We start from the raw sequence: 24969 nt of genomic DNA, 5'->3' as shown, positions 1-24969 counted from the left end.
TTGATTCTAATATTGATTCATCTAATAATGATGCCAATCAGTTTGCTGATGATGTCATGGACATCCCGGAGGGACAAGGAGGAAATGAGGGAGGAGTCGAAAATGTTAGAGAGGATGAGAGGTCCGGGCTAGGTGAAAGGCAAAAAGAAAACGTTGGCCTCCAATTAGTCAAAAACACATATAAACGCCGGGTTCGACCTAGGTTAGAAGACAAGAGCTCCCAACTCTTGCAAGGTCAAACCTCCACTAGCCATTCGGAAGTCTCTCTACAGACTGACGTCTCATTATTACATGGGCAAAATCCACGTAATCCATCCCATTCTCCTTCAGAGTCTGTGGATGTTGAAGCTAAAGAGACATCTGCCCCTCTCTTGCCTGTCGTTTCTGCACGTTTATCTAGTACCCCTAGGACACTGACACCGATTGTTGTACCACTTGCAAATCTGAGTGATTTTGCTGGAACAAACATAGAGAGCTCAGCTTTAGTGCCCTCTCGAAGATTGTTTGGAAGTCCTTCCATTGCTAACATTATGCCAGCTTTGAACGAAGGCACCATTGAAGCTGAATTAGCTAAGCGACAGTTTGAAATCTCACGAGCTCGAGCAGTTGCTTTGGCTATTCGTGCTTTGGGTTTAACGGTTGATCTAAGTGACACCGGTGTTATGTTTGTCCATTTCCCAAAGGATTCAGGTTGCGAAGCCGAATCATCAACTGTTGTTCAAACTCTTGAATCAACAGGAAATCCTGAGACAGTAATGATGTTTTCGGGTCACTCGGTAGAGCCACTTGGAACTACTGATGTGCCAGTTTCTCATGGTTCTGATACTCCAATTTCTGATTCTCCTGTTAATGTTACATTACCACCTGTAGCTCGTACATTGTTGACTCATATGGTTGAAGGTATCGAGGAAGGTCAACAAAGTGTACTGCGTGCTTCACGATATATTCTTATTGGTAAACTTCCTGTGTCCCAAACCAGTTCTTCACCTTGAAGATTACTTATTGGAGGTACGCTTCGTATTGGTACTTCAGTTGTAACTCCGATTTCACCACCACCATCTAGAATAACACCTACAACAACTCATTTTTCAACAATAACAACTGTCATTCCTTTGTCATCACAAACAATAACAACAACAACACAACCAATCATTCAATCATCAACAATAACATCACCAACACCACCACAAATACCAACAACAACAACAATGACATCTACACCATTCATTCCAGATCAACAATCATTTCCTGATCCTAATTCTCCTGATCATTCTTCTAGTTCATCATCTTCTTCTGAGTCTGATACAAGTGATGAATATCTGGATGACTGCTCTTCCAGTCGACTTCATGAAAGTGGTATATCAACCGATACTCTCATCATGGCAGTCCTGCGTAGGTTGAGATCTGAAGAGCCAAATCTAAATCCACCAAAGAAAGCCATTTGTCAATCAATTCTTTCTTATCTGTATTTCTTGGGTACTCAAAGTGAACATAAGGCTAAAACAGAAGCACTTCAGAAACGAATCAATGAGCTTGACCAACAATGTAGACTGGCCACTATCTCACGAAATCGGGATGATCAAGATCCTGATGATCAACCCGAGGGGGAGAATATTGGAGATAGTAGAGAGGGTTATGAAATGACACAAGAATCAGGTGGTCAAGAGAATGTTGCTCAAGATTCTGCTGCTACTCAAGAAGAAAATCAAGCTCAAGATCAAGAAATGGCTGTGCAATTAAGAGTCGAGAGTCTGAGAGAGTTTGAAGTAGAAGTTGAAAATCAAGATCAAAATCAGAGTGCAGATCCTCTAGCTACTTCTTCTCATGATCAAGATCAGAGAATGAACATACCTTCATCATCACAAGTTCATGATTCTGATACAGATGACTTGCCTCCACTTGTCAGCTATATCTCTCATTATTACTCTACAACATCAAGTTCTGATAAGTCGAGTGATCCTGATCCATTTCAACCAAGAAATGGTACAGATGATGATGATGATTCTGATTCGGATGATTCTAATGATGCTCCACCAAGACCTGCTATGTCTCAAGAAGAATTTGAAAAAGATATCTTTGAAGAGATAATCTATGATCTGAGAGACACAAACAATCTTGATACTCCAAGAGAACTTAGTATGGGAGTCAGACATCCGAGAATCCATCAAAACAGAATTTGGCAAATCAATGAAGGGTATTTCCATGAGAATTATGCACAGATTCTGGATTTGAGCATCTGATGTATTGAAGGGCAAGATATATTGAAGAAAGAGCCTTTCAGATGTATTGCTCATCTGATGAAAGACTCAACATGACCTTAAACAGATTGAGGGCATTCTTTCTGTTCAGACATCAAGGTCAAAGGGATGCATATTTGGAGGTGATAAATGCTGAAAGTTCAGTTAGAGGTGATTGGTGGTATCAGCAGTTTCAAAGTCCAATCACAAGTGTGTTGATGTTGTTTGCTCCTGTCAAATACCAACACCAGAGACTTGTTTGTTTCAGAGTTCGCAGAGCTGATGGCCATATCAATGTCATTCAAGAAGAATCTTTCCAATACTTGCCAGTGTCTGACATCCTTTTTCTCTACAATCAATATGCTCATTTGATCATTAAGACTCCAGATGAACTCCTTGCTTATGAAGCCTTGAAGAGTCATATTCAAGCTTTGATCAGATTTTATGAGTTTAATGACTTTCATATTGGTTTAGAAAGGAGGACAAAAAGAATCAATCTTACAAGACCAAATCAAAGAGCCGGAGTATATGAGTTAGATTCATATCAGATTGGAGATCTTATTGAAGAATTGGATGGATTTGTCTTCATTAACAACCTCAAGTGGAAGATCTTTATTCGTGCATCTGATTTTCCCAATTATTCAGATGGCACTTTGAAATATTGTTTGTTCTTCTTAAGAGCCATACATGAAAATGTTGATCCTAATGAAGATGAAGATATCAAGACACAGAGAGAAAGTCACATAAGACGTATCCAAGAGACTATTGATATGCGTCAAAGGATAAGGGATCTTATTATCACCAGGACTATAAAGCCAAGAGAAGGAATCATTCATACTGAGACAGGTTCATGGGTTCTTTGGAATCCAAGTCATGAACGAGGTCCTCACAATATTCCTCCAGTGAACTTCCAAGACAACATTAGATTGCCAGATGAATGTCCTGAAGGTGCTAACTGGCATTTCATTCCCAAGAAGTATTGGAATGACTCTTGGAATAGTTACAAGAAGAGGGCCTTCTAGAGTTTCGAGAATGATAAGCCATCAACCTTAAAAGCAGCTCAAGAATATAAGAAAAGAAAGAACAAGAAAAGACGAGCAGAAAGGAGAAGGAGAAACAGAAGGAACCATTGATAGACAACCAAGCACTAAGGGGGAGAATGTTAGAAATTTAAATAGTGCTTAGTTGCATTTCTTAACATTGTAATTTTGAATGTGTGTTATAAGGTTGAGGGGGAGCTTATGTGTTATACCTTGAGTATAAATACCCCTCAAGCCTTCTCATTTCATAACCTTGTTGATAACATTTTGTAACTTTCACGCACATTGAAAAGTAATCAATTCCCAATCTTTCCACACACAAATACCTTTCTCTCTCAATACACACACTAACACACACACTTCCACCATTGTTATACACCTTACTTCCGAATCTGAACACGAACATATTTTGTTTATTACATGATAAGATTCTTAAACTGTTTAAAAGAGTATTTAATTCTTGAATGGGCAGGATCTTAAATACATCTATACTATTATACTTGATCTTTAACATGCTCTATTATACTTGATCTTTAACATGCTCAGTTCTTGTTCACTGCTATCAATTCATATCCCACAGTTCAGGGAATAAACCATAGGTAATTATGGACAGCGCTGTTTAGGGTAGGCCCATCCTCATTCTCCGCAGTTCTGGAGGATGCATATTACTTGTTCATGTTCTTGTTCTTGTTCTGACCTAGATCTTACTTGACGTGCTTGAACTTTCTGAGCATATCTTTACATTACAGTTCAGTTCTGGCCAATCTGGTTAGCAGTGACAATTTATATCTATAGTTCATTATATGTTTTTGTTCTGTTCTTACTATTATAAAGTACTTATGCTAAACGTGCAGATTATGACCCAGTTCTTACTATTATAAAGTACTTTGGTTCAACGTACAAATCTTGTGATCTTGTTCTTGTGATCCTGTTCTTATTATACATATATACTTATATGTAGACTAAAACGTACATTATGTGAATCTCACCAACTACTTTTGATAGTTGACCTTTTGAACTTACATGATTTTCAAGCTAGGCTTATAGATCTTGTTAGCATAGGAGTCTTCCTCTTTTAAACTCATCCATTTGGCAATTGTTCGAGCGTTCAAGATCAGGAGCTGTGAAGACCTTTCCTTTGCTATTTCAGTTCAAGTTCTGGTTCTTAAAGACAATTGTTCTGTCTTATGATTATTGACTATTCGGGTTACATCCCTTGTTCCGTAATAACTATCGTACTTCTGTTCTTTTAATGATTAATGGCTGTGTTGGAACTTGTACTGTGTGCAATTGTGCTTATCTGTGCATCCCGTATATTCCGCTTTAGCGGGGTGTTATAATGAAATACCCATACAAAATCATAGTTGATTTTATTACAAAGAAAAATATTTAAAATCATTATTTAGAATCATATATGATTTTCTATATGCTTTCCATACAGATAAAGTTAATGTACAAAAAGATTTATGATATTTTTTACATATTTAGTCAAACAAGATGGCTTGCATAAAAATATATTTATTCATATTCAAAAATGATTTTAAGGATACATTGTGAAAAACATATACAAGATCAACTATTGAAAATCAAAAATGATTTTATGTATACATGGGTAATAGTTATATGATTTTGTATAGCACAATGTGACAATAAAATAAGTTACTTAAATAGAAACTTATTCATAATCAAAAATGATTTTAAGCATACATTGTGAAATTCCCATACAAAATCATATTTGATTTTATTCATGTATCTAGAAAAAATAAATTATATTTCATTTTCTATTGCTGAAATGCATAAATATAACATTCTCATCATATTTGTTTCATAACAGATTATACAACTTTATTTCACAAACTATTTCAATATGCACGGCGAACCCTATAATCTCTTGTTCTTAGATAGTTCTCTTTCATTTCCTTAATGCTATACATGCTTTTATACTCATTTGCATCCTCAAGTATTTTTGTCGCTTCAGTGTTAATGTCATGTGTCAACATCTTTATGGCATACTTTATCCTCAACTTCACAAGTACTTCAAGCTGATCCTTGGATTCGACTGGAATACCACAATTCCAATTTTTGGATGGTTGACCAATAAAACATTCCATATGTCGCATAAGAAAAACACCACAGTCAATATTGTTATTTTCTGTATGCCATTGAAGATCTAGTTGTTCTGCTTGGTATAAATCAAGAATATTTGACAATAGAGGATTCACATTCTTGAAATGCCTTGAGAAGTGATAAAGCTATACAAATATCAAAAGCAAATTTAGCTAATTTTATAAAATTAAATAAAAGAGAGTTGATTTGATTTGTACATACCACAGTATCACACACGTTCTCATACTTGTCTTTGAAATCGGAAGTTGAAGTGATATTGTCGATGATATGAAAGCCATTTAAATCATCTGTTATCTCCAGAACCAGAAGATAAAAATGTTGCCCACGACAGATTGGGATAAATATCTATTTCGTAGTTTAAAGCAAAAACAAAATAAGTTAGATAAACAATTAAGAAAAATCAAATTCAAATGAATGGAAAGACACACAAATATGTATCATACCATATCGACTTCTCTAAATGACAGCACATCAGGATCATTATTAAAGAAATTCTCCAAATTAGACTTAAAAATCTGGTGAAGTACATCCTTATTTTTCTTGGAATGCTCATCAAATAGTTCATGTGTCTGTTGAATTAAAAAATCAAAGAGTTTTAACTTGATATAATATGAAAATTTTAATAGTGATTAATAGATAAATAATTAAATGTTACAACTTATAAAAATACATGTACTAAGAAACACCCTTCTTGGTGAATATTGATTCTTGAATCTTTCTTCATAATTCAATATTCCTGACCAACAATCAACAACTGGAGCTTCTATATATGATCCAGGGGCTAACGATTGAAACATATATGCCATTCCAAACGGATTTCCATATACACCGTTAGTTTTGAAAACCATTTTACTGTAACAAAAGTAAACAAGGTAAAAGTTTAGCTACTCTACAAAAATTTATCTACTCAACAATTAATTTATCTAGACGAAACTTACCAAAAACTGTCTTCTTGTGTAATTGAAGAAAACATATTCATGGCAACCACTAGTTTAGAATAAACTATACGTGTAGAGGTAGGGAGAAACCTCCTGTTAACATATGGAGATTTTATGACAGGGGCAACAACTTCTAGAGGATTATTCAACGGCGAGTTTAAAGAAAACTGAGATAATAGTTGGAATGTTGGATGGGACAAGTTGACGACATCCTTATTTTCTTCTTTTTTAATTTCTGATTGATTCTTTGTCTTGATTTTTAACGAAAGTTTGTTCATAGTTTCAAAAAATTCATCCTTATTTTCTTCCAACCACTGTAAAAAATTTTCTTCTTCTTCATCATTCTTCTTAACAATTGACTTCTTACCAATTTCATTACAACCAGAATCTTGAAATAATTCATTCTCAACATTATTTTCGTAGTCTTCTTGATTCCGATTATTCTGATTTTCAGATTCATATTCACTTTCAAATTCAAAATCTGCTTCATCTGAACCAAGATTAACTTCAACTTCATGTTCTTGACTCATATTGTTATTTTTTTTTCCTATTTAAGGTTGCACCATGGTTTTCTTTTTTAAACTCAAGTTCATTATCGTTTCCAATTCCTTCTCTGTCCAATATATTAGTCACATACAGATCCACATCTTCTCCTTCTTTAGCTAAAAACTCCTTCACAAAAAAAACCTCATTGATCTTCCAATATACCCTTCGCAAGCTGGCATCATCTCCATAATTTGATTTGAATTCTTTGATGGTATCCAACAACAACAACTTCATCTCAGTTATACCATCTAGCTTATAATCAATTAATGTTAAACAATCCTACAAAATTAATTAAAAAGAAAACTATTTAAAATCAGAAATGATTTTACACCTAGAGTGTCCAAACCTTATACAAAATCATATATGATTTTATTCATACATCTAGAAAGAAAAATGTGACTTCGGTATTATTAAACCCATTGAAAATCATGTATGATTTTGTATAGACTTTCTATAAAAATAAACTTAATGTACAAAAACGTTTATGATTTTGTATAGCATATTGAGTCAAACCAAATGGCTTCAATAAAAAGAAATTTATTCATAATCAAAAATGATTTTACGTGTATATTGTGATATCTATACAAACAAACATATTAAAGATCAAAAATGATTTTACGTGTACATTGTGATAATTATACAAACAAACATATTAAAGATCAAAAATGGTTTTAAGAATAGAGTGTACCTTTTTTCCAAAAGGCGACAAATGCTCCATTAAACCAAAACTTCCACAAGCATTCTCTCTTTCTGCACGAGGTTTTAAAAAAGGAGTCCAACTTTTGAATATAGGCCGTTGTCGAAAAACAGGTAGCCCTTCAGCTTTTGTACGGTCAAGATAAAGCAGCTAAAAAAAAGTAACACAATGAAAAGTTATAGAGTCAAAAAACACAAATACAATATGGATAACAAAATAAACTTACAGTTAAGAAGGTAGATGGACCGGCATATGGATTTGTTCCAGGACTCTCTCTGTTCCAATTATTTTTACTCTTTTGTAATTCATTCCGCAAAAAACCAATACAATCTATCTCAAAAATAACTGTTTTACTTGATATGTGTTCCAAAACGTCATACTTAACGAGACCATTGGTTTCGCATCCTATCATTGTATTGGCAAAGAGCATTAAGAAATTCATCTTAAAAAATTCATCAGTTGTGCCATTTGAATTAGTGACTGTCGATTCAATTTCAGACATTGTAATATCTCTCATATTAGCAAATTGATTACACCACTCTTTAACAAAAGAATCACTCACTTTGTCCAAAGACTTAATGTCAACATTTCCACCAGCAATTCCAAATACATCAAATACAGCATCACGATCACATTTGATGTCACCTTTTGATGTCCTTATCAGCATTTCGTCCTTATCGAATGAGTCAACAACATAGAACAAAAGATCCAATGGTAGATCAATTATATCAAAACCTATCAAGGAACCAAAACCTAAATCACGTACAGCTTTCTTCTGTATTTGATTAAGAGCTGTCATTACAGCAGCTAATGGTTCCGGCTTAGTTGTGAATTCCATATGTCTTTTCGAACCTTTAGTTGTATTATTTTTAGGTGAGAATCGCTTAACGGAAGATAACAAAGGTTTCGTAAAAAGTTGACTATCATGTATCTTAGGAGATTTTTGAGAAACCCTAGTCCTCTTAATTGATTTCGGAGGAGACAGATATAACGAGTCATGTGTAACTTCTGCGAAAAAAAGTTACACAATAATGAAATCAAATATATTTCACAAAAACTTTATATCCGTATTTCTATCAAAGTATCATCACCAATTACACATCTATATTTTAATATAATAAATAAAATTCGAACCAGACATCAAAAAATCATAAAGAAATATAATATTAACCTATAAAAACCCTAGAAAAATCTTCAGTACATAATACACTAACAAATAACATGTAATAAAATAGAAAAAACAAAAAGAAGAGAGAACATTGAATTTACGTGAATCTACAGTACAGTTTATAGGTATGAAATCTTCAGATTTTTCAATGTTGTTTTTGCGTTTGGAGTAAGATGATAGAACCCCTTTGACATAATAAAATATTTGATAATTCTCTTGAAATGATAAGGAAAAGCAGTTTTCGTATTTTGAAGAACATGAAACTGACATTCAGTTTTTAAATATTTCCAGAAATGATTAAGGAAAAGAAAATAAAATCTTTGTTAGGTCCAGTTTTGCTGAAAACTGGATCTCTCCAGTTACATGTGGAGAGCATGAAGAATTGTCCAAAATATTTGAAGTCCAGTTGCAATCTACAGTTTATGCAACTGATGACTTCCTCCAGTTAAGATCTAAAGACATATACCTGAAGACATTCCAATTGAAGTCGAAGACAACAAATGGAAGAAAGAGAATGAAAATGGCAGCGAAGCCCAGTTGATAATCTGCCAGATCAATCAACTGAGAATCCTCTAGTGTAAATGCCTTTACAAAGCTTTACACTGATTACGAGGAGGACCTTTTACACTACATCCTTTGAACCGGACAATAATCTTGTCTGTGGATAAAAGTGCAAAGATGTAGAGTGGTTGAATAAAGTAACCGTTTGTCTTACTTTATTTAGCACACACAAAGGATTATTTACTAATACTTTTGTGTGCTGTCAACCATATTTGTACGTCGAAGTTGAGATCCCAATGCTCATACTTCGACTATAAATAGAGGTCCTTGCCCAAGCATTTCAACAACTTTGCAAACACATACATTCTACAATATTGGTGAACTTGTGCAACTATGATGCACCGAAACTCCAAACAGGTAGGCGTACCCGTTTCAGAAACTCCATGGGAACGGAAACTCGTACGAAACGCGTACAAAACGTTTCCTTGAAGTTTCCATATATACCGAAACGTTTCTGTGAAGTTTTCATACCGTATCTAACTAATATTAGGGTTTCAATGAGTTTTTTGTATTCCAAAAACGACTTCCATCTTGCGACTATGCGTACTCCCAAACACAAACCAACTAAATTATATAATTAAGATCACCATTAGACTTTTTCTATTCCAAAATTGATTATTAAAAATTTAATCCGTGATCACCTATCACCATCAAACATATATTATAAAATTATACATATATAATTTTACATAATCTTTGAAGTCTCAAGTCTCTCTCTATATAAAATCAATATATTTTATTTTTAAAAATTTTTTTATTGCCGTATCTTTGCCGTACCCATATCCTAAATTTTTTAGTTTTGCCGTTCCCCGTTCCCGTATCGTTCCCGTGCCGCTTTGCCGTATCCGTTTCGGTGCTACATAGTTGTGCAATATTCTCTCAATCGTAAAAAGGAACATTTCACAACTTTAAGTGTTTCGATTGTTAGGAGAATTTCCAATTATAGATCAGTTGTATTTCATAGGTTGTTAGGATATTTACATCTTTGTATTATCTTGGTTCCGCAACAACCTTGTATTTTATTTAACAATCAAAAAATAAAATACACTTGAAAATTACATAGTCTCACCATATTTTCTTACTTGTCAGTTACATTATTGCATTGTATTTACTTATTCTTCCTGTCACCTTAATAAGTAACATTCCAGTTAACCTGGTACACTACTCACTCTAAACTGGTCACGTCCAGATTAAGTGATAGTGTTGCAAAGTACTCTCACCATTGACATAGAGGTGTCTTCAGCACCCATCTAGTATTAGTTGGGACTTACAAGTGGTATCAGAGCAGGCAGGTTGAATTGTTTCAATTCTATAACCTAGGTCTGCTTGATGGCTGCTGAAGGTGAGAATGGTTCTGGTCCCCAAAATGAAACTATTCCTAATCCTAACATTAATGTTACAACTCCTTTGAACACCAATCCTCCTCCCCCTCCTCCTCCTACACCTGGAGCCAGCCATGTCCATGTACACTATTCCAATACTCCAGTTCCCAAATTTGATGGGAATGGTGAGACCTTTGGTACATGGAAAGCTAGAATGCTCTTGCATTTTGGTGGGATAGAGAGGTATATGTTGAAAATCCTCAAGGATGGACCATATATACCCATGTCCAGTGGTGTTAGTCCTTTTCTAGACCCAACTGGGAGAAGAGGTACCAGGGAAAACATTGGTCAGACGAGGATCGCAGGCTGGTTGATCTTGATACCAGACTGAAAAACATGATCCTTGCTGCTGTCCCTGATGAACTAATTCCAACACTTGTGTTGTTTCCCAGTGCTAAATCCATGTGGGATGAATTAGTTTTCCGGTTTGAAGGAGGAAATGACACCATTGTCACCAGAAAGGTTGCTCTAAACAAGAAGTATGAATCCTTCTTTGCTCTTCCCAATGAAAGTTTAACTGGTACGTACACCAGATTTACTGGCCTAATTAATCAACTTAGAGGCTTGAGAGTGGAGAAGCATAAGGAGATTCTTCTTGAGAAATTTTGTGATGTATTGCCATCCAAATGGGCACACATGGTTCTTGTCTTAAGACAAGGTAAGACCTTGCACAGCCATACTCTTGCTTCCCTTTATGGAGCCTTCAGATTCACTGAAGATAATGATGCTGCAAGGATATTGGCTGAGCAAAATGCTTTAAACCATGCTCAGAGTTCCAAGGTTGCTAGCCTTACTGGGCAACCTTGTGCTGCTTTAATGTTTGCTGAGAATGTCCAGTCACATTCAATGAAGGAGATGTTAAACAACTTACTGAACTCTGGCCTTACCACAAATCTAAGTAATGGTTGTGAGGAAACTGACGATGATGATCTGGTAGCCATGATTGCTAAAACCTTTAACAGGTTTAAGCATAAATCTAATCGATTTAATGGGTCCAATAATGCTTCCAGTTCAAATTCTCTAGGTAAGGCCAATCTTATCTGCTATAAGTGTTGTAAGAAAGGTCATTTCATGAAGGAATTCATATCTAGTCAGATGAACAACCAAACTGGTCCCGTGGTCCCAAATTTTGTCAAAACTGATGATTATAAGGCCAAATACAAGAAACTTAAGGCCCAAATTGCTCTCATGTCTCTTGAACAAGAAAAAGAGAAAGAAAAGAACAAGTGCATGATGGCTCAAACTGAAGGGAAATAGGAACTCTCTGATGACTCATCTGATGATGATGAAGAGATTAGAGATGTGTGTTTCATGGCATTAGAAAATCAACAACCAGTGGTAAAAGATGATGTTGTTTCTGGAAGATGGGTCGACATCATTTTAAAGAAGGTAAGAGATTATGATGGTGAGTTGGATACAGAACTAAAACTGGATATTGCTAAATCATTAAATGATGACTAGTTATTTGTTGAAACTATGAGAACTGACTGTGAAAGATACTTGGAAAAAGTTTTAATTGAGTTTAATAATATGAAAAGTCAAATTAATGATTTGCAAAGTGTCCAGATGGCTCTTAAAGAGTCAGATTTGAAAAATGAGGCATTGGAAAGAGATAACCAAAAATTAAAATTTGATCTTGAAAGGGAACACATGGTTATCAAATCTTGGGTACAAGCATCCTGTAAAAATTATGACGCTTTTTCAAAAACCATTGATGCTCAAAAAACTGCCTGGAAATCTGGTGATCTATAGATGGCAGCTGTTTTACCCGCAATTCACCAGATGCCAGAATCAGTTAGAGTTGAGACTCCATATGACTCCTCTAACATTGCCAAATCTGAATCCATTGAGAAGACCCCTGTTAAGGTGAAAACTGGAGCAAAAAAGGCTAAAGCTCCAGTTAAAAAGGAAGCTGGTGATAATACTTTACCTCAAAAGTCCAGAGAGCCCAAGACTCCAAAGACTCAGAATTCAGCTGAACCCAAGTCCAAGGTTCAGCAGCCTGAAGAAAACAATTTTTTGTTGAAACTGGAGAGTCAACTACAAAATTTGTCAAGTCAAGTACAAAGTTGTACTACCAGAATAAAAAATCTGGAAGGAGCTTCGTCTTCTTCAGTTGAAAAACAAATTGTTAAAACTCCTCCTTTGAAGCAAAAGCAAAAACAAAATCAATCTGCTCAAAAAGGAACAAAATCTGGAATGAAAAAGGAGGATGCTGTTGTTCCCATCAAACCAATTGTTTTTACTCCTGAAGCTGGAAATAATCCTCCAGTTCCAGCCTCCAGTTCCAACCCAACTAAATTTGCTAAGACTTCTCAAGAGAAGTCTGGTGGACCCATCAAGAAAAGATGGGTTCACAAAAATAACTAATTATCTACTTGGGTGTGCAGGGCGATCAAAAGAAGAATATATGGTATCTGGACAGTGCTGCTGGACGGACAATGACCGGATGTAAGCCCCTGCTGGAAGAGTTCAATGTCCAAGATGGACCGGCAGTGACATTTGGTAATGATGGAAGTGGGAAAACTGAAGGATATGGTGTCATTGACAAAGGACAGGTCCAGCTTACAAAAGTTGCATTTGTTAATGGTTTAAAATATAACCTCGTAAGTGTCAGTTAACTTTGTGATGATGGATAGAAGGTGTTGTTCGATATTGCTCAAGGTACCATATTTAACAAGGATTGGAAAGTGGTGATGATTGCACCAAGGAAAGGGAATGTGTACATAATGGACATGGAACCAGCTCCAAAAGAGCATTGTTTCTATGCCAAAGCTGATGAGGACACCAACTGGTTGTGGCATAAAAGGTTATCCCATCTTAATTTTAAGAATATCAATAAGTTATCTAGAAAACAACTGGTGGAAGGGATCCTTTAATTTCCTTTAAAAAGGAAAAGCCATGTCTAGGGTGTGAGATGGGCAAAGAGAAAAGGGCCAGTTTCAAGACCAGGCAAAACTTCAGTATCACTGAACCTCTTCACATGCTGCATATGGACCTCTTTGGTCCAGTGAATGTTCAAACTAAACCTGGTAAATGATACACTTTAGTTGTTGTTGATGAATACACCAGGTATTGTTGGGTGGTATTCATCAGATCAAAAAGTGATGCACCTGGTGAAATCATCTCACTCATCAAGAGAATATACCAAGAAAGTGTGTCAGTTGCGAAGTGATAATGGTACTGAATTCATCAATAAAGAATTAGAGTCATTTTGCACTAACACTGGCATTTCTCAAAACTTCTCTTCAGCTCGTTCTCCAGAGCAAAATGGTGTGGTTGAAAGGAAAAATCGCACATTGATTGAAGCTGCAGAAGTATGTTATCTGAATCAGGTCTCCTACCAGTTTTTGGGCAGAAGTAGTGTCTACAGCTTGTCATACCCAAAATCGGTCAGTTTATGTCAAGAGACATAGGAAGACTGCCTACGAAGTCCTCAAGAATCGTAAACCAAACATTGGATATTTTCATGTATTTGGTTGTCCAGTTTATATTTTGAACGATTCTAGTCAGTTGGGAAAATTTGATGCAAAAGCTGATGAAGGTGTTTTTGTGGGGTATTCAGATATAAGAAAGGCTTATAGAGTTTACAATTATAGACTCCAAAAGGTACATGAGACAATTCATGTCACATTCGATGAATCAAATGAGGCAATCAATAAAAGACCAAGCCTTGATTTATCTCCAGTTGACCCAGTTGATTTTGGTGTATCTGATCAAGTTCATCAATCAGTTCCTACACCAGAAGATGTTTCCGGTCATCAAGACTTGGAACCAGTTGCACAAAAGAAAATCTCCAATGACACTCCATTTTATCCCTCAATCAGTTTCAATTTACCACAGAAACTGGTGATTGGATCAGATGTTCGTGCCACAACAACATCAGAACCAGTTCAGACTTCTCCAGTTCTTCAAAATATGCCTTTATTTGAAGATGATCATGTCAACATGCCAGCTGACACTGATGATGAAGTGGAAGTAGTTTGGGCTGATCATTCTCCAGTTGCCACAACTGTTGAAGATCGTCAGGTGTCTTGCACTGATGTTGTGCAATATCAACCTAGTCAATACACTAAATTGACAGTTGCTCATCCCATTGAGCAAATTATTGGAAATCCAGATAGTGGGGTTCAGACTAGAAGAGCCACAAGTGAACAATGCTTGAACGTCACCTTCTTGTCACTGATTGAACCGAAGAAGATTGACGAGGCTTTGGCAGATCCAAGCTGGGTTGAGGCTATGCAAGAAGAACTTAACCAGTTCGAAAGGAACAATGTTTGGGAACTTCTTCCTTGTCCTCCAGGGTTAAAGAAAGAACCCATTGGAACGAGGTAGGTCTACCGAAACAAGATGGATGAAGATGGCAATGTTGTCAGGAACAAAGCAAGATTGGTTGCCAAGGGTTATTGTCAAGCAGAAGGTGTTGATTTGGATGAAACTTTTGCTCCAGTTGCAAGACTTGAAGCTATTAGATTTTTCTTGGCTTATGCTGCTCATTTGCAATTCAAAGTCTTCCAGATGGATGTCAAAAGTGCGTTCCTGAATGGAAAGTTGAAAGAAGAAGTGTATGTTAAGCAGAATCCAGGTTTCTTGAACGAAAAGCATCCTCACTGGGTATATAGACTAAACAAAGCTTTGTATGGTCTTCGTCAAGCCCCAAGAGCCTAGTATGACACTCTAACTAAACATCTTCTAAATAATGGTTTTCAAAGAGGTGCAATAGATAATACCTTGTTTATCTTGAAAGAAAAAGGTAATATCTTGTTGGTACAAATTTATGTTGATGACACTATATTTGGGTCAACTGATGATGGAATGTGTAAAAGGTTTTCAAAAATCATGTCTCAAGAATATGAGATGAGTTTAATGGGTGAATTAACATTTTTCTTAGGTTTACAAATTAAACAAACCATGGATGGTATTTTTATTAACCAAGAAAAATATGTTAGAGATTTGTTGAGAAAATACAAATATGATTCTATCCCATCGAAAACCACACCTATTTCAGCTCCATTAAATTTGGATTCTGACCCAAATGGTAAACCACTGGACCAAAAGGAATATTGTGGAATGGTTGGTTCACTGATGTATTTAACTGCCAGTCGACCAGATATAATGTTTGCAACATATCTATGTGCCAGATTTCAGGCTAATCCAAAAGAATCACATTTGCATGCTGTTAAGCGCATTTTCAAGTACCTGGAAGGGTACCCTAGCCTTGGTCTTTGGTATCCCAAAGGCTCAGGGCTAGATCTAATGGGTTATTCTAATTCAGATTATGCAGGTTGTAAGATTGATAGAAAGTCTACAACTGGTGGTTGTCACTTCCTGGGGGGAAAACTGGTGAGTTGGACCAGTAAGAAGGAGACTTCGGTCTCAATGTCAACTGCTGAGGCAGTGTACATTTCTGCGGCCAGTTGTTGTGCCCAGATTCTTTGGATCAAAACAGTTACTTGATTATGGTATGAAATACACAAGAACCCTAATCTTTTGTGACAACACCAGTGCAATTGCTATATCTCACAACCTAGTGATGCACTCAAAGACAAAGCATATTGACATCAGGTATCACTTCATTCATGATCATGTTATGAAAGGAGACATTGAAATACATTTCATCCCCACTGATAAACAGTTAGCTGATGTTTGTCAAAACCTCTTGATGAGAAAACTTTTAAACATCTCATCAGTGAACTGGGTATGTTAAATCCTCATTAAACTGGAGAGGCCCTCCAGTTGAGGATGGTCCAGTTGATCCTTGATTGGTTGGAGATTGAACGCCTTGATGTACTCAAAGACCAGTCATTGATCAAATGGATCACATTTTTAGGGGGAAAGACTCAAAGTATTTTTCCAATTAAAATTCGTTTTATTTTGAAATATTCAACTAATGAATTTCTCAGTTGAAACTGGCATCTGGAAAATCTCTCCAGTATGCTAGTTTGGTCTTGTCTTAAACTGGTGGTTAACCAGATTTCATAACGTTATGTTTTACTTGGTCAATACTTGTGACACGTGATGATACTCGAGTGTTTGTATCGCACTCACAAACATCACCTGACATGTCTTACGTGTCAAGACTTTTTGCTGAAAATTATTGCACTTTTTATGGAAAATTTTGAAGTTATTGGGTGAGTGGGAATACCAGCCGTCATAGCATTAAATGTTTGATGGGAGGTATTAAATGTTTTTTAACTCTCAAAATTACTAAAAAATCAAATTTTGAATTTGTTTGTAAAATTTGGGGATTAAAATATCTTTGCGTATATATATGGTAATATTTTATTGCCTATATATACCCCCACTAAATAATTTTCTCATTCACTTCGCACAAAAATTTCTTTCATTTACTCTTCCAATCATTCGCAATTCGAGATCTCTTTCTCTCTTTTTCTTTAAATCCAAAACCCTAAATCCAAAATCTCAAATGGCTCCTAAATCTTCATCTTCTTCATCTCGCTCTCGTGATGTGAATCTACTCACTGTCGAGTATGTTCCATCCGAAAATGTTTCTCATGTTGTTGGTGCCCCCATACATTCAAAATTAATAAAACTAAATCCAAACAATCCAATGGCATCTCTTCAAGGGCATCAGGCTGCTGATTCTCTCATTGGGTGTGACAACCGTCATCTGACCGTACTTTCCGAAATACTTTTCTAGTCATTTTTAGTTCGTTTCGTTTATGTACGTCTTTGGACTTTAAGACCTTATCATGAAATAAATGAATTTGTGTTTATTTCGGACTTTATGAGCATTTAGACTTTAGAAAAATTGTACGTGGACTCGAAAACAAGAAGAATACTAGTTATCTTGTGGAAATGCCAAATTTAGTAAAATACTAAAAATTAAATCAATTAAAGATTTAATAAGTAAAAATAGACATGTTTATATCCGTTAGAAAGCTATTAAAAAGTTACATTTAAACGAGATTTAAACGAGATTTTAGAAGGTCAAATGTTGGTCAAACTCAGTCAAGGGTCTAGGGAGAACTAACAAAAACCCTAACCCTAGGTCTCTCCCCTCATTCTCACTTTACACACTCTCTCTCTTTCTCTCCTATCTCCAGCCGCCCCCCTTCCCCTCTTTCTCTCAAATCCGGCCGCAAACCACCACAAGACCACCACCGAACCACCATCTATCATCTTCTCCTTCTATTTTGTTTAGATCGTGGTAAGTATGGCACGAATCATTGATTTATTTGCGTGTTCTTCATTCAAAAATTAAGATTTTCGTGTATGTATATATATATATATTCGGTTGTATGAAACCCGTTTTAGTCATATATGTATATATATACACGATATTTTTATGTATATATATATACACATTTTCAGCTTTAAATCTCTTCCTTCCTCCTCTTAAATCCGAAATCTTTTCTTTGTTTTCGGTTATATGTTATATATATATATATCTATGTATACTCGAGTTTTGGCAAAATATATATATATATATTTTGGATTATATGTAAATATATACATATGAATCCGAAAATCTTTTCTTAGATTGTGTAAATCGATTTTCTATGAGAAAATATATATATATAAAGTTTCGGTTGTTTAAGGTTATATATATATATATATATCTGAAAATCTCTTGGATCCGAAAATCTTACATTATGTTAAACAAATTGGAGGTATATATGTATGTATATATATATAGATCCGAAATCTTGACCCGAAATCTTCTAAATCTAAGAGCTATGGTCCGAAATCTTTAAATTCGAATGTTTAAACCCGAAATCTTTTAGATCCGGAAACTTGAATCCGGATTTGTTTAAGAACTGTGGGTAAGATGTGATTTTTGGGTTGTTCTTGGTTAGATCATTGTAAAAACTGGATTGTATTAGTGATTTGGTCTTGGAAATCGGTTATGGTTCATAGATCTATCCGGAACCTCGATTTTTGTTCCGGTCAACGCCGGTCAACACTGGTCAAAGTTAGTCAAACCGGCCAGAAATGTTTAAGTTGATGAATTAGTCAAATTAAAGTTTTAAATAAAGTTAAATTACTTTTTAAACAATTTGATCAATGTTATTAATCCCAAATTTTTATAATAATTAAATTAATATACATAAATATATTAAGGACTAATTTAAGTATATATATATATATAAATGTATTATAAAGACGTTGAAAGGACCATTTATAAATTACACATTCGTTTAACGACAGTAATGACTTATCGGACTTCTTAGACTTTATAACGACTATATATATAGACAAAGAATAAAAAGACTTTGTAAAGACGATGTACCAACTATATGACTTTCCGGACTTAATATATTTTATAATGACGTTGACACGAAGACTTAACAGATATAAACAATAAAACGGGACATTATTAAATGAACTATTTCCTTGGACAACATATAAGGACAAAAAGACTATTAATAATAGTATGACATTTGATGAGATATAATGGCATTTCCTAAGACACTAGTATAAAACATGGACTTGTACAATTAAGTAAGTACTTACTGGGTGACTTGTGGACAGTGTAGGACTTTTGGACAGATAGTGAGCTCATTTCAAGTGTATTTGACTGTTCGTGTTCTTGTTCGTTCATCTAGGATAATTGTGCTTGTGTTGCTTTCAGATGAGTTTCGTAGCCCCTCTTTTTACAAGTTTTGGGGTGGAAAGTATACTTATTTTCAAATAGTTTTGTCGATTTCTGTTTTATGTTCAATATTGAGCCTGTGCGTATAGAGTTACTTGTGCCATATGACGTGCTTTGATCTTGTTGTATGTGTGTGATTATGTGTTGTTTGTTGTGCTTTGGACGTACTCATTGTGTGTGTTGAGACTTGAGACTTTGGACTAAGGCAGGTACCGTAAGACCAGACTTTGAGACATTGAGGCATTTGGACTTATTATGGCGTAACTCTGCTCGTTATATATTGAACTATTACTGGTTTAGACTTAAAATAATCGACAAAAGATTTATTTCTTTTATTAGACTCTTGACATAAAACCTACGAACTCACCAACCTTTGTGTTGACACGTTTTAGTATACTTTTCAGGTGCTCAGGTTAATCAGGGATAAAGATTGCTATGCTAGATTGGACTTCGGAGATTAGTGCTCCTTGTTTATTGTCAGACTTTAAGGCTACATGCCTTGAATTATTTCTTTATGGACTTGATTGTAATAAGCTATTTTAGCACTGTTATGATTTTGAACTCATGTTTTTAGAAATATATTTATTATATTCTACTTCATTTAGCAGTATCTATATAATTCCATGTTGTGCTGTACTTTTCATGACACCTCATGTTTCCGCCAACGGTGGGGTGTTACATTGGGAAAATCCAATCCTTCCTCCGGGATTCTCCCCTCAACGATGCTTTTTCTTTGAACCCAAACAAGTTGTTTCATGACTACTTGTGCGAGTCCGGTACACGGCGTCCAATTCTGATGACTGCTCATCCATCTCCTTCACTTTAAAGGATGGGTCAGTCTCGTGTAGCATCACCACTGAGACATTGAGGGAGGCCCTTAACCTCAGTTACTTGAGACAAGATGAGAGTCCAGTGGTGATTTCTCCAAATATCAACTTCCGTCAGGTCTTCCTTGACATGGGTAATAAAGAAGTCCTGGAAGGAGGTATACTGAAGACCAAGGGATCAATTACTATGAGTGGGCTTTCACCATCCTGGAAGTACTTCATGGTCCATTTGGTAGAAAGTTTAGTTGGGACCAGATGAACTCTTTCCAAGCAGAAATGGCATACTGCCTGTGGAATGGACTAAGTGTGGACTTCGCAAACATCTTGTTCAGAAGCTTGGTGTTTAAATTAAAAGGCAACAGGGGTCCTTGTGTCCACGTCTGATGAAGTCCAGATTTCTCCGAGAATGCTACTGGCATTCTCTAAAACTGATGCACCACCACCAGGTGAGTCAGAAAGACAACTGGGCGGGCCTCAAAATAATGAAGGACCCACCAGTTCGTTTGCAGATGCTGTGACTGTTGCAGAACCTGGAGATCTCCCCTCAGGCATCCAGGCGGTTCCAAAGGTAAGAAGATCTACCAAAAGTAGAAGAAGATCTAGATCAGAACTTGCTATATCTGACCAGTAACAGCCAGTGATCGTGGTCTCTGAATCACAAGCCCATGATATTGCAACTGAGGAAAGAGCAGTTGTAGTTGAGGCTACAGTTTCCTCTTTTCAGGGAGAAGATGCTTTGGCAACGAATCCTATAACTGATGAAACCATTGAGGAAACTCAAACTGGTCATCAGGAGTCTGAACAACTTGTTCAACCACCCCCAACATTTATGGATCTTGTCATAAATGAGGGTAAGTTTCAGCTTGAATCTTTGGATTCAACTGAGACTGAATCTGACAAGGAGATGGCTGATGCAACTGTACTTGATCAGCTCCCTTCTCTCCTTGGTCAGCCTCAAGAACCACAAGTTTCAGTTTCACCACTTGACTTCTCCTCCTTACAAGAAATTCCAACATTCGCCTCTCGACAACTACTTTCATCCATGAATGTGCCTAGAAATAGACACTTTCTTACACCACCGTCGCCGACGTTCACACCTGAGCATTCTTAGCATGAACGTCACATTGAATCTCTTCCCCTTCATTCTTCAACAACTTCTATTCCTTCAGTTGGTGCAACAACAACTGGAGAACCTTCACTTAATGTACCTCCTCCAGTTGTATCTATTGCATTCTGAGCAGGTCCAGTGGCACCTTCCCCTCCGTCACTAGACAGCCAGTTCGTGTCTTTCCAAACCGATATCTCAAACCTTTTCACAAGGGTGGAGTATATTCAGAAGACACTGGACAAGAATACCAAGTCCCTCTCCAAATATCATAAGGATCACATTACCAATGTAAGGGTGGTTGATTTGGGGATTAACAAGTTCTCTGGCAATGAGGACTTGGTATTTAGAAAGCTCAACGAGTTGGTCATCAGCTGCAATTCACTGGCTACTTCTTTAAAGGAAGCTTTTGACTTAACTCAATCAAAGGTACATACATCCATCACCAACCTGCTGAATAATACTGTCAGATCATCAGAGGTTGAGTTGAAAGAATTAGAAAGACAGGTCAAATTACTTGTTGACAAACTTGGTCTGGATGTTGTTGAGCTTGGCAACCAGTTGGCCACATCAGTTGGTCAGAAAATTGAAAATACCTTGGCTGAAAGGGAAAATAATTTGATAGAAAGGGTGATATCTGAGATCACCAAGACTACAGCGCCCCAGGTTGATCTCACCCCCATAACATCTGAGATCAATCAGTTGAGGTGTAGTTTGGATACATTAGCCAGCAAGGTATCTGATCACACGGTTGCTATTGAAAAACTGACCACTAAAGCTGGCAAAGAAAAGGAAGACGAAGTTGAAAAGGAAGTACCGGCAACTAGGCTCTCTCCAGATGATTTAAATATACTTCAAGCAATCCAAAAGAGTCAAGACACCACTTGTGGATATGTCATGACTCAATCTCAAGAGATTAATCATCTATGGAGGACAGTTCGCATCTTATGTAGAGTCTTCAAAGAGTGCAAGAACATGCAATCGTGGCAGCCTCTAGATCGCTTGCCCTCCAGTCATGCCGATTTTGAAGCTATTAGGCAAGGACTAGATGCTGCCAAGGGGGAAAGGTCTGTTCGTATCCCTCGCACTCTAGTTAAAGCTTCAGGTTCAGGGAAGGAGATAGTTGTTGCTGCCAGTACTGAGGCTGGTGAGCAGGTTATTGAATCTTTTGATGATGTGGTTGATAGGGGGAATGTGGATAAGGGAAAGGCCATTGCAACTGATGACTCTGAGAAACCTGCCGCTGATGCACCTATTTTGGAAACTGGCAATGTTGATCAATTGCCTCCAGTTACTGAAAGCGAAAGTCAGAAATTAGCAAGGGTTGGGTATCTGGTCAAGGAAAGGAAGAAACAAATGGAGGCCAATCAGTTTGAATCAAGGAAAAATCTTCCAACCCCTCTTGTTGATGTAACTGACACACAACTCCTTGGCTTGCAACTGTTGGAATATAAGAAAATAAAAGAAGATCCAAGGATTGTCAATGCCCTGAAGGAAATGCTTGAAGTAGAACTGGACAAACACTACCAAGACGATGAAGCTGGTCTTGATGCCAAGTGTTTGAATGTATCAGTGGAAAAGGCTAAAGAGATAAGGTCAGAAGGGATTCTCAAACGGATTGAACAAGTTAAGAAGGTGGTCAGCAAGGTATTAACTCCACCCAAGTCCAAAGGAAGAAAACAGAAAGCCTTATCAAAAGATGCAAATCTGAGGACTTGGGTAGAACCATCTGAACCCACAACTGATGATATTCGAGCTGCTACTCACAAACTGAGCACGAGTAAGATCAAGCTAACTAATGAATCAGAGGCTCGCACATACTTATCTGATGTACAGCGTCGAAGGCACAATAAAGGTAAGATCACCGATGTGAAAGTATCGATCAAACCTGGTGCCAGACATTTTGTTGTTGAGGTTCAATACCTTGGTGGACCCAAAAGAACAACTGAGAACCCTGATGTCCATCAGTATGGTCATTCAGAGCATGTGGATATGTTGGACTTGCTGGAGAGTAGGCAGCGAAAGAACAAGGTTGAAAAAGGCTGGGAATATGTATCGCAAAATCTGATCAAGTTCAAGGAAAACATTGAAGAAAGATTAGGCCTTGATCTTGAAGACAAACAACCAATCTCATCTGTTGCCAAGAGAAGGAAAACTGGCGAAGGGCCATCTGTTTAAGTTTTCCTTCTATCTATCTGCTTGTAATTTTATTTACTTTCTTGTAACTTCATTGTAAAATTGTGTATATACAAGTTGCCAGATTGTAATTCACAAGTTAGATAACTGATAAGATCTACAAACAATTAAAATTAAACCCAAGGCATTTGATGATCTATAAAAATGTCTTGGAAACTTAATAGGTTTTATCAAACTCAAGTATTTCAAACTTACACTTGTATAGAAACAAGTTTGAAAATACTTGGTAATATTTCAGGACAATTAGGGGGAATTTGTTAGGTCCAGTTTTGCTGAAAACTGGATCTCTCCAGTTACATCTGGAGAGCATTAAGAATTGTCCAAAATATTTGAAGTCCAGTTGCAATGTACAGTTTATGCAACTAATGACTTCCTCCAGTTAAGATCTAAAGACATATACCTGAAGACATTCCAATTGAAGTCGAAGACAACAAATGGAAGAAAGAGAATGGCAATAGCAGCGAAGCCCAGTTGACATTCTGCCAGATCAATCAACTGGAGAATCCTCCAGTGTAAATGCCTTTACAAAGCTTTACACTGATTACGAGGAGGACCTTTAACACTACATCCTTTTAACCGGACAATAATCTTGTCTGTGGATAAAAGTGCAAAGATGTAGAGTGGTTGAATAAAGTAACCTTTTGTCTTACTTTATTTAGCACACACAAAGGATTATTTACTAATACTTTTGTGTGCTGTCAACCATATTTGTACGTCGAAGTTGAGATCCCAATGCTCATACTTCGACTATAAATATAGGTCCTTGCCCAAGCATTTCAACAACTTTGCAAACACATACATTCTGCAATATTGGTGAACTTGTGCAATATTCTCTCAATCGTAAAAGGGAACATTTCACAACTTTAAGTGTTTCGATTGTTAGGAGAATTTCCAAGTATAGATCAATTGTATTTCATAGGTTGTTAGGATATTTACATCTTTGTATTATCTTGGTTCCGCAACAACCTTATATTTTATTTAACAATCAATAAATAAAATACACTTGAAAATTATATATTGTCTCACTATATTTTCTTACTTGTCAGTTACATTATTGCATTGTATGTACTTATTCTGCCTGTCACCTTAATAAGTAACATTCCAGTTAACCTGGTACACTACTCACTCTAAACTGGTCACGTCCAGATTAAGTGATAGTGTTGCAAAGTACTCTCACCATTGACATAGAGGTGTCTTCAGCACCCATCTAGTATTAGTTGGGACTTACAATCTTTTTACCACACGAAAATCAATTATGTTGTATACTAAATTACATAAATACCACTTACAATAGTGTTTCCAAAACTAAAACTAGGGGTAATTATGTAATTTCAGTAAATTCACGATTAAAACTAAAGCGTGTACAAAATCATAATTGATTTTGTATTGTTTTATTGATATAGAATCCAAATTAATGCATAAAATCATATATGATTTTGTATAGTTTTAGACACTTTATGTGAAAAATCAAATTTAGTTTTACATAGTTTTCATGATATGTTTTTTTGATAAATTAAATATGACTTCG

At 36.2% G+C, this 24969-nt stretch overlaps 1 protein-coding gene across 1 annotated transcript; it reads right to left on the bottom strand.

Annotated features, from left to right (window-relative positions):
• Nucleotides 1-5114: 5114 nt before the first annotated feature.
• On the bottom strand, nt 5115-5919 carry LOC122590704. Its single transcript, XM_043762883.1, has 3 exons — nt 5848-5919; nt 5606-5749; nt 5115-5529 (listed from the first exon to the last, which is right to left on the bottom strand). Exons 1-3 carry the CDS (start codon nt 5848-5850, stop codon nt 5140-5142), a joined length of 537 nt encoding a protein of 178 aa, XP_043618818.1. The 5' UTR covers nt 5851-5919; the 3' UTR covers nt 5115-5139.
• Nucleotides 5920-24969: the final 19050 nt, after the last annotated feature.

Source organism: Erigeron canadensis, chromosome 3 (genome assembly GCF_010389155.1).
Source record: "Erigeron canadensis isolate Cc75 chromosome 3, C_canadensis_v1, whole genome shotgun sequence".
Lineage (NCBI taxonomy): Eukaryota > Viridiplantae > Streptophyta > Magnoliopsida > Asterales > Asteraceae > Erigeron > Erigeron canadensis.
The sequence above is the reverse complement of the archived record's forward strand: the minus strand, read 5'-3'. Positions and strand labels throughout refer to the sequence as shown.

Coding starts and splice junctions, on each gene's coding strand:
- LOC122590704 (XM_043762883.1), bottom strand. Junction 5,530..5,605: donor AGAACGTGTGTGATACTGTG/GTATGTACAAAT, acceptor ATATTTGTATAG/CTTTATCACTTCTCAAGGCA.